Source organism: Hyperolius riggenbachi, chromosome 3 (genome assembly GCF_040937935.1).
Source record: "Hyperolius riggenbachi isolate aHypRig1 chromosome 3, aHypRig1.pri, whole genome shotgun sequence".
In the NCBI taxonomy this organism is placed as follows: Eukaryota; Metazoa; Chordata; class Amphibia; order Anura; family Hyperoliidae; genus Hyperolius; species Hyperolius riggenbachi.
Window position 1 is genome coordinate 367,645,399 of NC_090648.1, and position 15,994 is coordinate 367,661,392.

The 15,994-nt window shown below is 43.0% G+C and overlaps 1 protein-coding gene across 3 annotated transcripts in view; it reads left to right on the plus strand.

Annotated features, from left to right (window-relative positions):
- STK10 (serine/threonine kinase 10) overlaps positions 1-15,994 on the plus strand; it is a 212,631-nt gene that overhangs the window by 162,178 nt on the left and 34,459 nt on the right. For all 3 annotated transcript variants that reach the window (XM_068277145.1, XM_068277148.1, XM_068277146.1), the window contains exons 10-12: positions 6,774-6,904; positions 10,593-10,716; positions 12,825-13,004. In XM_068277145.1, coding sequence (XP_068133246.1) covers positions 6,774-6,904; positions 10,593-10,716; positions 12,825-13,004 — 435 coding nt within the window. The remainder of the gene's footprint in view (positions 1-6,773; positions 6,905-10,592; positions 10,717-12,824; positions 13,005-15,994) is intronic.

Below are 15,994 nucleotides of genomic sequence, written 5' to 3' on the forward strand. Positions count from 1 at the left end.
CATTTATACTTACCTGGGGCTTCCTTCAGTCCCATTTAGGCCATTGGCTTGCTCGCTTTCCTCACAGGCTGCTCTGATTGTCAGCTGGCTAGCCCATCTCTTCCTGAAGTTGCCTTTAGTCCTGCAGTACTGCGCATGCCCAGTCGCGGGCACCCCGATCACACATCCATCGTAGGAAGTGTTCTTCATCTGTGCAGTACGCTTCAGGCGACTGGATGCGCACAGCATGACTGAGCCAACTGTAGGGAGAGAACGGGCCAGCCAGTGGGTGATCAGAGTGACCCAGGAGGATGGGGAGGGAGCCAATGGCCTAAAGGGGGCTGAAAAAAGCCCCAGGGAAGTATAAATGCTTTAGTAAATGTGATCTCAGGTACACTGTAATTTTAGGAGTGATTCCTAAACTTACAATTAAATCCACAAATTAACTGAATTTGAAACCTAAAGACAGGATGTTAATTCACAGAGAGCGCAAGTGAGAACTCCAAGGCCAGAAACCCACTAGGAGCGCTTTTCTGAGCACTTTCTGATTTTGAAAGCTCTAGCTAATGCAATGCTATGGGTGTGATCACACTTGAGCTATGTGATTTTATAAAAAATCCCCTATAGCATTGCATTAGCAAGAGCTTTTTCAAATCACTAGCGCTTAGAAAAGGCTGCTAGTGGGTTGGAGTGTGTGAGGAATTATCACCTGGCCTGAGCTGTTAAAGTGGATCTGAACTCAGAACTCCTCTATGCTCTAAAAGATACACAGCAGCATAATAACCTTTAAACAAAAACATGTATTTGTTACAGCTGATACAAATCCTAAAATAAATCTGCACAGTTTCTACGTCTTGATTCATGAAAGCAGACATACTGTTTACACCCTCTACTTTCAAATAGGCTTATCTGCTTATCTGCCATAGGCAGTCATGTGACACAGAGGGGAGCACAAATAACTAGTGATTAGACACAAATGAGGGGGAATTACACAGGCTAAACTCTCTCAATACATAAAGGGTGCATTTCTGTTATGTTTTCGTTGTGTCCTGTGCAAGAGTTCAGGTCCACTTTAAGTGCATTGTTACTATACACTGTAATGTGAAGTGGAGGATTCTGGTCTGTTTATTGTAAGTTTTTAGTGTTTTTTTAAAAAGGGGGGTTCTGTATACAGATAAATATACACAAAATTACAGAGTTGATAACTTAAAGGGAATCTCCGAGCACACACACAAAAAAGCATCTACTTACCCAGGGCTTTCTCTAGCCCCCCTGCAGCTGACATGTCCCACGCCGCAGCTCCACTCTCAGCTGCCGGCCGTTGCAGAGGCCGACATCCACTGCTTCTGCGCGACCACTGCTGTCAATCAGGTCTACGTTGTTCGGAATGTACTGCGTAGTACACTCTGGAGAAAGTGGACTTGATTGACAGCGGCACAGGCGCAGTAGAGGACAACCTTGCGAGGTCGGCTGCAAGGGGATGGAGGAAGCCCCGGATAAGTAGATGGGTTTCTTTTGTGTGCTCGGACATTCCCTTTAAGGACTGAAATTATGTGATATCTCTTACTGTGAAAACATATCGCTACACGTTAAGGCAAGCTTCTTGAAATAACCCTTAGGCTCCCTGCACACTGCAAATCCGTTTTCCGATTCCGATTCCGTTTCCGATTTTCCTTGAATACATTCAACAGAAAAACGGATCAAAAAACGCAGCATGCAGTTAAGATTAAAAATCTGAATCGGAATCGGATGTAAAAACAGATTAAAAAGCGGAATCGGAATCTGAAATGCATGCAGTGTGCAAAAGGCCTTACAATACAGATCGATGTGTGGTGATAAGTTTTCACTTGCATGATTGTGAATTGTAGCTATTATTTAACTGATTTCAGTATCAGAAACTCTTCCTATATGTATATATTGCTGTATATTGGTATGTAACCCTGCTCTTCCAGTGATGTTTAGCCTAGGCTATGCCCCCCAAAGCCTAGAATAAATGGACTGGTTAGTAAATGGTTTTGTTTCGCTGGCTTATATAAATTTGTCAGCTTGCAGGTAAAGCTGTTTTCATACAGCTTCTGAGTGTTCACCTTTTACAAGAAAATCTCCTGTTATCTGGCAGTAGTACATATATTGTGGCCCAGGACATATAGGGTTTGTTGAGCTGTGCTTTATGCTATGTAGAGTATGTGGGGTAAAGTATACATGTAAGAATCACTCAGCACTTCGGAGGAGGGATGGGTTTCTTTATCAATCGTCTTTCTAACATTTCTCAATGAGCATCAGGGCAACATGTCATGTAGTTTGTTGTGAAACAAGCTTGCGTTATGCATGAGTAGGTCAGCCTTTGGTTGCGTAACGGGTTTCACCTGAATGTGAAATGTCATTTAAAGGTTGTGTGCATTCCTGTGGTTGCCAGCTACCAATGCTGGCAAATAAAAACCTGTTTGCCATTCATATAGTTATAAGGTGGTCTGAAATGTCACTAGCACTACATCACTCTGGACTTTGAGGCCTGAAATATTTACAGGACTTGTACTGCAGTAGTGTGTTTTCCTATCATAAATGTTGTGTGTTTAGCTGGTAATGATTGACTTGTGCTGCCAGACTTGTGTGTTCACACCTCCATCTCTTAGAACTCCACCAGCTTGCTTCTTGGTATTCCTGGAATGTCCCTATTAGGTTATCCTTTGTTTACATCACAACCTGTAAATCGGAATTTGAGTATGTGTGATATTGGTGTAGCTAGGAAATCAATATATTGTATTTGTTATGCAGTATTCACAAGGCTGTCAAGTAGATCCAGTTCTTGTGTTTTGATTTGCAATGTTTAACTTGCTTACCCCCACCCTTTTGTTACACAGCAGGTGACCCCAAGCTTAAATCCCTGGTAAGTTAAAGAATGAGGTGGGGTGCAACAGTGCAACTTCATGGTAGCTGTCATGTCATAAGTATATTACTAATACTGCAATGTACAGAAACGGCCATTCCTTGTGGAATTTGCCTTTGGAAAGATGCTGTCCTTACACACTGAACTATCTGATGAATGCAGTACTTGTTAGTTAGGATGGATATGTATGTTCTGCCTCATTCCTGAAACGAGGACTTGTGCATTGCATGTGTGAGTCTAGTATGGAGGTAAGATGGTAATTGGAGATGCGAAGCTTAGTCTAAGTACATTTTTGAGAGCATCCTATGTAAACATAAACTGCTGTTTGTGTGGTGGTTGTATATTTTTTTTTTTTTTTTTTTCCAATGGACTTGGGTTTTTGAAAAAAAAAGTGTGCAGGGCCAGTGCTTCCATAGGGATAAACTGGGCAATAGCCCAGGGCCCTATGCTTTTTAGGGGCCCACATGTCAGGGGGCTGAGAAATCGCAAGTTTGTACATTGGGAAAATATAAAGGGCCCATGTTAATTTTTGTAGAAGGTCCCATTTTACCTAAAACCACACCTGGGTTTATGGTAACATTTCATGGTGGGTAACACAATTGGGAACAGCTTAATAATTCAACAGTGAATTGCTATTTCCCTGTGTATTGCAGACCCACAAATGTTGTGTGAGACTTGCTATTAATATATATTCACTCAATCTCACGGACTGTAGGGAACTGTATAGAGTAACTCCAGAAAATGAACAGCTCTGACTTGGGAGATTTCTGTGTGCAAAGAAGTTTGTCTAACTTTTCTTAGGAGAAAAAAAACAAGCATACCTATTTCTCATAAATACAGTATTCCACTTGTATTAAATAAAACTGCGGCCTTGGATGAGAACAATCTAGTCTATATATACTACCAGGTTTTACTCTAGGCTTACCCTACATACCACAGCTTGAGATGTTCTGATGTCTATGGAAACATTCACACGGGTCTGTTTACATGCACATTTTCTGCAAAGTCCCTTTTACACTTACTGCGTTGCGTCGCTGCCCTCCCACCTAATCACAATGGCCGTTAAAGTCAGGTGAAATATGTTACACTTCCTGCAATGGACCGGAACTGCTCTAGCTGCCATGTATTATCCTGCACAGCACCAGAAGCAATGCAAGTCAAAGTTAACGTGCAGATTTAGCATTTTTAAAGCCTGTGCAATGCGCAGCGCAGATTTTCAGATTATGTGCTTCCTGCCCAGCAGTATACACGTAACAGGAGGATCAGACTTTTTGATGGTAGGTTGCCTCCACTTTCCCGGTCAATGCAATCTGCCAGTTATACTAAAATGTGTGTAATATGGTAGCCATTTTGCCGCTTGCAAATAAAAAAAGCACCAAGTGTAAAAGGGCCCTAAAACTGAGGATCAATATGGGCTAGCCCTCATTTAAAGAGAACCCGAGGTGGGTTTGAAGCATATTATCTGCATACAGAGGTTGGATCTGCCTATAGAGCCCAGCCTCTGTTGCTATCCCAAACCCCCCTAAGGTCCCCCTGCACTCTGAAATCCCTCATAAATCACAGCCACGCTGCTGACAAACAGCTTGTCAGAGCTGGCTGTGTTTATCTCTATAGTGTCAGTCTGCTGCTCTCCCCGCCTCCTGCAGAACTCCGGTCCCCACCTGCATCCCTTCCCTCCCTGCTGATTGGAGGGAAGGGACGGGGGCAGGGACCGGAGCTATGCAGGAGGGGGGGAGCAGCTGAGACTGACACTACAGATGTAAACACAGCCTCACAGCACGGCTGTGATTTATGAGGGATTGCAGAGTGCAGGGGGACCTTAGGGGGGTTTGGGATAGCAACAGAGGCTGGGCTGCATAGGCAGATCCAGCCTCTGTATGCAGATAACATTCTTTAAACACACCTCGGGTTCTCTTTAAATGCGTGTTTTGCATGCGGAAATACATTCTACACACACTGTGCATGTTCTCTGTTAATTACATTAGTTGCTTTAAAGAACATGAACAAAACGCATAGGTGTACAGAAAAACACACAGAAAACAGACAGACAAGCGTGAATGCTGCTGACATATTTGGCATTGCTTGTTTTCCTCATGTTTCCACATACATAACAATGTGGGAGTTAGACCTGCCTCGCCCAACCAGGTAGTGGTGAGGCAGGCAGGCATCGTGGCAGTGGCTTAGGATCGCAAATCCGGTATTCAAGTTCTAAACTTGATCTTTCAGTGTTTAATCACTTATTAGAAATAGAAAATTTGTATTACCTAATATGGATTTGTGAAGTGAGGTGAATTTTAGGTTGTGTGAAATTCATGATGATTTATATAGCACCATTATCGTCCTTGGCGCCTTACAGTGTAAAGCTCTCTACACACACAAGATGAAACTCGGCCAAGGCTGCAATATAATCTGTCCCCAGCAGCTGAGGAGGAAGGGAGAGCAGGCAATACGGAGCTGCCTGCAGGATTCCCCAGCAGAGAAGCCCTGAGCAGCCATCACTGATCGTGCTCAGGCAGGGTGATGGCTGCAGCTCTGGTAATAAGGTCGCTCAGCTGAAGGGAAGGGGGAGGGAAGCCTGTTAGCTGTATGCTCTGTCCCCTCACTGATACAGTCACCCAAAACACTTACAGCATGACTGGAGGACTGAAGCGAGCATTGATGAATACAGCAAAGTCAGGCAGGAGGAAGAGGGAACTGCGCCCCCCTAGTAGCTGGAAGGAGGCGGCGCCCAGGGCATTAGCCCCGCCTGTACGTCTGTAGATACGCCTCTGGCTGCAATAATGATCATTCCTGCCGAGGATCCAGGTGTACAGCAACCCCCGACATCTCTCAGCCTGGCTGATCAATTTGGCCGAGCGATAGCCAAGAGCATTGTTCTCCCCACTTACACTGCCACCTGTATCATTATGTGTAGCAGATACTGTTACTGGTAAATATGACACAGACACTGGTGTATAATACAGAAGTGGTAAACAGTATTAGAGTAATAGTGACCAATGTATAGCGATTAACAAAATCTACAGTGTTTGAAATGCACAAATTAGCGAGCCCTGCCCTTGCCAGCTTGCAATCAACCGGGAATGGAACTAAACTTCCTATTATATCAGACCTTGAATTCATTATTGAATATTATTTTTCCTTTGTTTGCAATATGGTTCGAAAGCTATCTGCAATACGATGCATAATGAGTTGTTTGTATGGACCTTAATAGAGCTAGGTTACCAATAAGAGGGCAGCTTCTGCTGTCTTTACGGGCCCATTTCCACTATATCCAGGTGAATCCGCATTGAAAGAAACACTTAGTTTCGAATGCGAATTCGTGTGCGTTTGCGGGCATTTTTTTCTTGTAAATTCGCATGCGTAAGGGATTTTTTTTTTCCCCGGCATTCATCACTATTGACCCACGCATGTGAAAATGTGTACGTGTAAACGCATAAACTGTACGGAAACTTGTTGCAGAGGCAGCCGTTTCTTTTTTCGGCCTGCGGTGGGGGAGGGGGGGGGGGGGAGAGAAACAGGCCCATTGAAATACATTGCTATGTGAATTTGCATGCAGGTGATGCATGTGAATTTGCCATAGTGGAATCGGGCCCTACAGGTAACACAATGAATCTTCTAGCTGTAGTGAAAGCAGTCTGAATGGATCTGGAGAAAAGCTAGAGAGTCAGATACCTTCTAAGGAACAACTTTGCACAGGTATAAATTACAAACGATATTACGCTTTAAAGGTTGTGGTTTGTTTTTTTTTTGTTTTTTTTTTAATTTGTATCACATTTTACTACCTTCAGGATGTTTTGGATACCATGATTACTTGAGGTGCGGTATTATAATCCTCAGTCTATCAAAGACACCTTAGTATTTGGTTGTGGAATAAGTTGTGCGACTTAGTTTTGCTTATCTGTTCTAGGACACTCGACATCACAGCAAAACACTGAAACGCACCAGGCGATACATAGTAGATGGTGTTGAAGTGAGCATTACAACCTCTAAGATCATTGGCGATGATGATAAAAAAGACGAAGAGATGCGCTTTTTGAGGTACACAGGATCTCTCTACTGTTGCATGTTGTCCTGCAAATACTCTTGTCCTTTGCCAGTCTGTGGGCAGATTTTGTTTGCAATGCTATTAATAATGCACTTCTTATAGAAAACTGATTGATTTTATTTTTTGTTTAACTTCTAAAATGTAGTTGAAGCTTTCAAAATTAAAACCGAATGTAAAGCTCTCTGGCTTTTGGTTCAGTGTTTTCCCCAGGCTCTTTTAGCCGGGTGCTGCACCCGGCTAGTTTTGGTCACCACCCGGCTGTCATCGGCTCAACTCCTCCTATGCTACAAGGAGAGTTGCGCACAGAAGCATCAGCCCAGCATTTTCTCATATTGCCCCACCCGGCTACTTTTTCATCCCACCCGGCTACTATTTGATGCCACCTGGCTGGTAAAAAAAATCCTGGGGAGAACACTGTGGTTGTTATGGAGGGTTGGAGCTCATTATTCTTATGGTGGCCACTAACGATCCAATCTTTTTTTTTTGTTTTTGTTTTTTTGTCCTATCTTACCAAATGTATGTAGTAGAAGGGTAAATTGAGTGAAAATATTGAATGGACAATTTACACAGTTCCCTTATATTACATAGAAATGGTAAGATTGGATAAAAAACATTGGAACATTAGTGGTCAGCATTAAGTTAATCTGTTGGACTGGTCAGGTAGAGATGCTCAGTTCTAGAATTGCTCCTGCCAGGACATACAATGTAGGAGCCAGGGCTGTGGAGTCGGAGTCGTGGAGTCGGGCAATTTTGGGTGCCTGGAGTCGGGAAAAAATGCACCGACTCCGACTCCTAATGAATTTGTAACTGTAATTAAAATAGAAAATATGATAAAATGTTCTATTTCTCAGATAATAGTCATTAAAAATAATGTATATATACAGTATATATACAGTAATAGCTGTGCTTAGTCCACAAAAATGAAATAAACCAATCAAAATTAGTTACTTGTGCTGCTTCAATAAAGCAGTCCCCGTATTTTTAAGGTCAGATATACATATCTGATTGTGACTGTATATATGATGTGTACACAGGAATCTCTTATATATACTAAATAACATCTATGCTGTAAGAATAAAGCCTGATGTGTAGCTGTGTCACTAATAGAGATGGTCAACGAGATGGAAATAATTCTGCATTGATGCTGATTTATGCAAATGTATGCACTCCCTTTGCTGATGAAATCAAATAATTTGATATGTTATTAAAATTTGGTTTGGTGACTACAAATTAAAGGGTAACTGAGACGGAGGAAAAGTAAAGCTTTATACATACCTGGGGCTTCCTCCAGCCCCCTTCAGGCTAATCAGTCCCTCGCTGTCCTCCACCACCCGGATCTTCTGCTATGCGTCCTGGTAATTCAGTCAGTGCTGTCCGGCCGCATGCCGCTCCCACAGCCAGGAACATTCTGCACCTGCGCAATAGTGCTGCACAGGTGTAGTATGCTCCTGGCGGCGGAGTGTGTGCATGTGCACTACGCCTGACTGGCTCAAGTACCTGGACTCATAGCAGAAGATCCAGGTGGTGGAGGAGGACAACGAGGAACTGATTATCCTGAAGGCGGCTGGAGGAAGCCCCAGGTATTTATAAAACTTTAATTGCATCTGTCTCAGGTTTACTTTGTTACACAGTAGTACTATACTCTACATATGCACTCCCCACAGAGCTGCAGGGAATCCACTGAGAATGCTGTGCACATTGAGCACAGAGGTGTTGTCTGTTTACAATCTCCTCATTCCCCTGCAGAGTACCTGCACATCATTCTTACATGTACCCACACTTACATTGCCTAGGGCCTGATAGATGTTCTTTGTTCCGGTTTGTACCTTTTACAAGTACTCTTACCAAGGACTGGTTTTAGTCTAAAGGGAATAAATATAGTAGTCTCCATATCCTTCTCACTTCAGTTGTCTTGTAAAATTCCTAAGCGTTGGCAGTTAAGAGACGAATTTCATGTTACATACTTTTAATCAACAAAATTGTAATATGCAAATTAGAGGAGTCGGAGTCGTGGAGTCGGTGGAATCCTAAACTGAGGAGTCGAAGTCGGTGGATTTTTGGACCGACTCCACAGCCCTGGTAGGAGCACACCATTTATGATCTACTTCTCTGGATGCTCTCAGCTAACATACACAGAAAACAGTGAAACCTGATCACATGATTGCACCTAGCCAGTCAGACTTACAACTAGTTTGCATGCATCTCCATTAAATTCCTCCTATAGATAGTAAAATTGATCACCTCAGTCAGTATGATTATTACAAGCTCTGAAAATTTTCACTATGACTGATAAATGTCATCCTATTTCCTTGCTCGATTGAATTCTTGTTAAGAAAGTTTGTTCTACATTTTAATTTTATTTAACTAAAAGTTCTGGAGGTATTATTATTATTAGTATTTTGTAAGTTAGAATAAGTACAGCAGGGAATGGCTAAGTACAGTTGTAAGGTGGGATAAAGATGACAACCTCAGAACTTACACCATTCATAAACCAAGCCAGGATTTGCATCTCCTGAGGTTTGATATCTCTCCGTTTTCATGTGAGATGTTTGCATTATGATCAGATCGCCGTGGGTGTTAAGGTGGCTATACATGTAGTAATGATGGGCAGATTCAACCAAGAGACAGATCTCTCTCTGATTGAATCTGATCGGAGAGAGATCTGTCTGCTGCCCATACACCGCAAGCTGATTCCCGCACAATTTCAGCTTGATGTTGCCTCACCGCCCCCGCCGCTACGCCCCCTAGTGTAAAATGTACAACCCCCCCCCCCAGTGGCCGTGCAGAAATATTGTACCTGTTGGTGTCTGCCACTGGCTTGGTCCTCTCCCTTACACACCCCATGTGGTTGCCAGGTGACAGGTAAAGTATTTCTGCACGGCCACCGGGTGAGGGTGCACCTCCGGGGTTGCAGCGCATTCGTCCCTCTTCTAGATATCGCACGCCGCTACCGCCACACACCTGATCAAGCACGTTTGCCTAACATCTTGCAGTATGTCCAGTCACTACATGCGACCAATTTCGCCCTAATGTATGGCCACTGTAAGAGACTTTCCTTGGCAGATTTGATCACTGTGATTGAATTTGCCAAAGATTTTTTTAAATAACGAGCAATACCGATCGGGCAGGACTTTTTCTTGCTGGTCAATCAGGGGTGCATCAGTATCTGTGTGGGGAGGCCTAGAGCCACCCGCAGTCTCCGGAGCCATATGTAGAGTATTAGTGCAGAAAAACTCACACTCTTCTCAAGCTGCTGTGCTCCCTCCTCTTTGCTGCTATCCGCTTCAAATACCTGCAGTGACTCCATGAACCGCCGATGTACGTGTGTGCATACCTGCTGCTCGGTCACTATGGTCATCAGGGAGATGACTGCAGCTGGAGAGGTGAGACATATAGCAGAGGGGACACCTGGGGGAGTGTTTTTTTTATAATAGACTTCATGCTAAAAACAATTGATGTGCAGGGTGTGGTAGTGATAGATGCCTCTCTGGTTAAAATATTGATCTGAGAGTGATCTATCTTTTGCTCACATTGGGAGAAAGTCTGGTAGAGTATGGCAGGCTTTAGGCGCTGATGTACTGTGATCTCGGGGCAAACTGTTAAGGAGCTTCTGCCCTTTATTGGCTATCATGTAATTTTGTTTTCTCAAATTGTGCATTTTGGATATTTTTGTTTCCTCAGGCGTCAGGAACTGCGAGAGTTGAGGCTTTTACAGAAAGAAGAACACCGGAACCAATCACTGCTGACTGCAAAACATGTCTTGCAGCAAGAACAGATGCTGCGTCGCTTTGAGCAAGAAATGAATGTAAGACATCATCTCGCTAACTTTCTGCATTTGAAAATAGAATGTAACTTTGTATGTTTGCTACAGTAATAATTGTGGAGCATCTTAAAAATTAATTAAGCAGGCAACTTCTACAGTGTTATTGCGATGTCAAAGAACTGACAGTTTCTGTACAGCTTTACTCAGTACGTTAAGTAATTCACATCACTCACACAAGAGGGCTCACACTCTTGTGTATTGAAGTGATGAGGCTGAGATGTATTACACAGTTAACATAATACGAAATTCCTCTGCTTAAGTAGATTGTGCACTATATTGCTAATGGTATTCTAAATACAGTGCAACTAAAAATCTCGTACACAGTAGTGGTACTGGACAGAAGCTTAATGATGACTGTTTTACAGATGTTTGGAGTGGACTGGAACTTGCTGGTAATACACTGACAGACATTTTACATTAACTATTGTGGAGGTCCTATTGTCACACTGCCACATAAGGCCAGTTTTGCACTCCCTTTACTGGCTACCTATACAATGGATGGCCTAATCAAGATTGGCCTACTAACATTCAAATCACTATCCAATCGGGGCCCTGGATACATGAAAGAAATGTTGCAGCTGCGTAGCAATTCCTGCAATCTCAGATCCACAGGTTCTAATAACCTAGTCATACCCAGAGTCCACCGGGAAACTTTTGGTCCCTTCTCTTATGCCGCTCCTACATTATGGAACTACTTACCCCAGCAGATCAGGACAGCTCCATCTCTAAATTTGTTTAAATCTAGACTGAAAACCCACCTTTTAAGTTTGGCATTTGCAGAAAAATAATTGTATCCTCAGTGTTCTTATTTCATCCTACTACCAGTTACTGAATCTAAGCGAGCTTAAGCGCTTTGAGTCCCATGGGAGAAAAGCGCTAGAAAAAAGTTTTTGTTAGTCAGGCCCACCAAAATGCCAGGATTTTGAGAGGTGCGAGCCAGGGCCATGGACAGGCCTTGCAGACAACAATAGAGATTACCATCTTAGCATTTAGCCAGAGCTGTAAAGTGCCAGTAACTGCCAGGAATTACTAGCAGTTACAACCATCCCCAAAGCACAACCTTGGCCAAAATGTCTACTTACAGACAGCTGATTAAAATCTGTGCTTTTGTTTTATTTGGAAGAATTTCCCTCATTATTGTGAAACTCCACTTTTATCAATGATTAGTAATAACCTAGATCAGTGCTACGGAAGTCTTTTGTAATTTAGAAGTATTAAAAGTCCTCTTTCCACTTCAGTTTAAAGGCAGCTAGAAGTTTCCAAAACTGAGCGAAGCTGAGATTGCAGTTTGTCAATCTGCAGAGCCAGTTCTGCTCCATCACATGAGGACAGAATGAGTGTAATAAGCTGAGGCTGGGAGCATACTCGTCTGTCGGTTTTCTGAGTGTTTTTTCTGCACACCATGTGTGTCTGTATATGTGAAAACATGCAGGTTTTATCACAGAAGCTAATGTAATTGATAGAGAAAATGCCTGTAGTGCTCCACTGCTGTGGTTTTTTTTTTTGTTTTTGTTTTTTTTTATCTGCACTGGGAAAACACATTAAAGTGTGCACTAGCCAATTGAAAAGCATTGGTTCTCAGTTTACCTGTGCAGAAGGAGGGGAGGGGGGGGGGGGCAGATTTCTACTACCTACTGTAAGTGACAGCAAAATAGGAGAAAGTAATGTATGACTCATTGTACTCTGGAAAAAACATACTTCTTATTTGTCTGTTTGCACATATTTTAAATTTTTAAGTTTTTTCGCCATAGTGCCCATTTAATGACAGATCACTGACTGGATCTGCTTGATCAAAGCCCTCAAACCTCTTGTCTAGAGAGAAGCGGTGCCATAGCACTGATCACATACGGCATCTGTAGAGATGGAAGCTGTACAGAATACAAGTATTAACATGCTGTTCTGTTTTGCTCTTGCTGCGATAAAATGTTGTTAATATCCTTATTACTACTATGGTAAATAAAGTAAAACAAACATTTTTTTATCTGATGTATTCTTAAGAATGGATATGCAATATGTATTTTTTACGACTGGATATGGCACAAGTGGCTGAGTATTTCCCTTTTAGTATACATGTAATGCTCTCTCTTCAGGCCAAGAAGAAGTTCTTTGACACAGAGCTTGAACTCCTGGAACGTCAACAGAAACAACAGATCGAGCGCATGGAGCAGGAGCACGCAGTCCGAAGACGCGATGAGGCCAAGCGAATTCGTATTGAACAAGAAAAAGAACACAACAAGTTTCTTGACCATCTAAAGTTAAGGAAAAAAGAGGTAATAAAGCAATATTCTGGATGAGAATATTTGTAAAGTTTAAGTTGATCTGCTGTAGAACAGTACAAGTGCTCTGAACGTAATTAATTAATTTAATCGTATTACACAAGGGATGGTCAATGCCATTGACAAAATACGTTTATGCAAATTTTTGAAGCCTGAAAATGGACTAATCGCATTCAACCTTGGTCAGATGAGATTAGACCATTTGCAAACTGCATTCAAATTTTGCAGAATCCTGCATCAACTCAGATTTATTTGCATCTCATTGACCATCCCTAATAAAAACTAAAAGATGAATATAAATATAGGTGACTGAAGGCATGAGAAGTTGTAAATCTGTTTTTTGTGTGTTTGTCTTTAAGATGGGAAGGGTCCTTTTCTCTTGTGCCATAGCAGGGATGTAAAAAAGGCTTCTCGTCTCTGTACAAATGTAATTTGTGGTTGCTATGGATTACCGCCTTAGTTACCACCTTCGTTCCGCACCATATCTCAGGAACTGCGATAACTTGACAATCGTCACAGTAGCAACAGGCACGGAGGGAAACCACAAACCTCTTCACGCTTTAAGGAGTTTGACAAGATGGATACAGAGCAGAAATGCAGTCCTGTTTTTAAGGGTGACTCCACAAAGCAAGAATCTCAAGTTCATTTTAAGCTTTTCATGGCATCTTAAAGCAAGTCTAGTACCGGCTTAAAGAGACACTGAAGCGAGAATAAATCTCGCTTCAGTGCTTATATTCAGCAGGGGCACGTGTGCCCCTGCTAAACCGCCGCTATCCCGCGGCTGAATGGGGGTCCCTTCACCCCCAACCCCCCCCTCTGCAAAATCAACGACCAACTTGGTTGCAGATTTTGCTGCTCTTCAGGCAGGGCTAACGGCTGCAGCCCTGCCTGTCAGCGCCGTCAATCAGCGGCGCATCGCCGCCTCTCCCCCACCCCTCTCAGCGAAAGAAGACTGAGAGGGAGCGGGGGAGAGGCGGAGATACGCGCTGACAGACGCGCGTGAGGCAGGGCTGCGGCCATTAGCCCTGCCTGAATGCGGAAGCGCTGCCCGCACAGCACGAGGGGGATTGGGGAGGTAAGGGACCCCCGATTAGGCACGGGATAGCGGCGTTTTAGCAGGGGCACGTGTGCCCCTGCTGAATATAAGCACTGAAGCGAGATTTATTCTCGCTTCAGTGTCACTTTAAGGTTTGTCTTTGTTACTTCACCCTAAGACCAATGCAGCCTTTGTACAAGTAGAAAGCAAAGTTAAATGAAGTCCCTCCAGACTGTCCGCCCTTATAAACGTCCTGTCAAGGGTTAATCCTGGATCCGACCTTTAGGTGGTGGAGTCCACTGTCTATTGCATGTTAAGCCCATAAACTGTTAGTCAAGGCCTGTAATAGGGTGACAAGAACAATACCTACTGTGCTTGCCGATGACCTATCCCTGAATTAGAGCTTTGGTGGAATTGACCTCCAATTACAGGAAAATATTGTTGATCTGTTACTCAGAAGGCTGCTTTCTTCAGAGAAACAGGTCAACACTTATGTTTACCCGATCCTGGATGTCTGTACAGTTTGAGCTGATAAGAGGTTCTCTGGCCTTATACAAGAAAAACATTCTGCTCCAACCTTCAATATGCCTTCCGTATGGAGCTTCCAGAAAATGTCATTTAAAGAGACACTCTGCATATCAAGTCTTTTTACTAAAACTAGCTCTGTAAAGTAACTGATCGCCCAGAATTCAAGCATATCATCCTTAATCCCAACAGTCTCCGGTACACTTTAAAGGCCCATTCACACTAAAAGCGCTATTCTGAGCGGTTTTGTGATTAGCGTTTTTTTAAAATCGCTCCCATTCACTTTAATTATTGCAGTAAAAATCACCGCTATTTTGCGATCGCGTCCGCGACAATCGCAGCGTTTTTCCATGATTTTAATCAAAGTGAATGGGAGCAATTTAAAAACCGCTAATCAATCGCAAAACGCTCAGAAAAGCGCTTCTAGTGTGAATGGGCCCTAAGTGAATACAGGTAAGAATTAGGACAGCCAACATCTGTAATAAAGGGGAAAGTGAATCCTTCTGCAAGGTCTTGACTTCCTCTTTTTCTAGCACATAGCAGGGGCAATAGGGCTGTGCTTGTACCTGGTTCTGTGCTCTGTAAAGTTCCCCAGAGCTGCTCCATGCTCTGTACACAGGCTGCTGCTACATCCACAGTCAACTGTAGTCAGGAAAGAAAGGGTGCAGGGAAGGCAGCAGCATGGTGCTGTGAGCTGCATGATGCCTGCAGACATTCTGTTGTCTCAACATGTGCTGTCTCCAGACACTGCACCGGTCTGAGGGGGCAGTGAAACTGACAGAGCTTGATAAAGGAGGGTTACCTCCGAAACGTTGCTGATGCTATAGCAGAATGTCTGTGTCTGCAATAAATTGAAAAGCTAAAAAAAATGTGATGGTGCTGGTCCTCCACTTTTTCATTAATTGTATGGGACCTTCATGCTGTGGAACTCAGAGCCCTGGCACATCACACCTTGGAGCTGCAGGAGTGCGGCCTATCTTCTCTGTAGTACAGGATATGAGGATGACATACTAGTATCTATGTATTCTAGTTTTAGGAACATGTCTGGTGTAAAGAAAGTAGGAACGCAGTTTGAGATGATTTTAGAGTCAGCAGGAAGTGGTTAGTGTATTGCTGTGAGATCTGAATAATGAGAGAGAAAAATGTAGGGCTTGTTCACACTAGGCGTTTCGCTCTTTTTTTAAAAATCTCCTTAAAAGCGCTAGTGCAATGATGCTAAATGTGAGTGTTCTCACATGAACGATGCACTTTCTATTGAATCACAAACGCGGCTCCAGCACCATTTTCTGAGCGTTTGTGATTGAATAGAAAGTATAGGGAAATCAATTTGAAAAAAGATTTCCTGAGCGCTTTTATGAATATATACATTGTATTTATTATTTTCCGGGTCAAAGAGTTCACTTCTTGACTTAAGTTGGGAAGT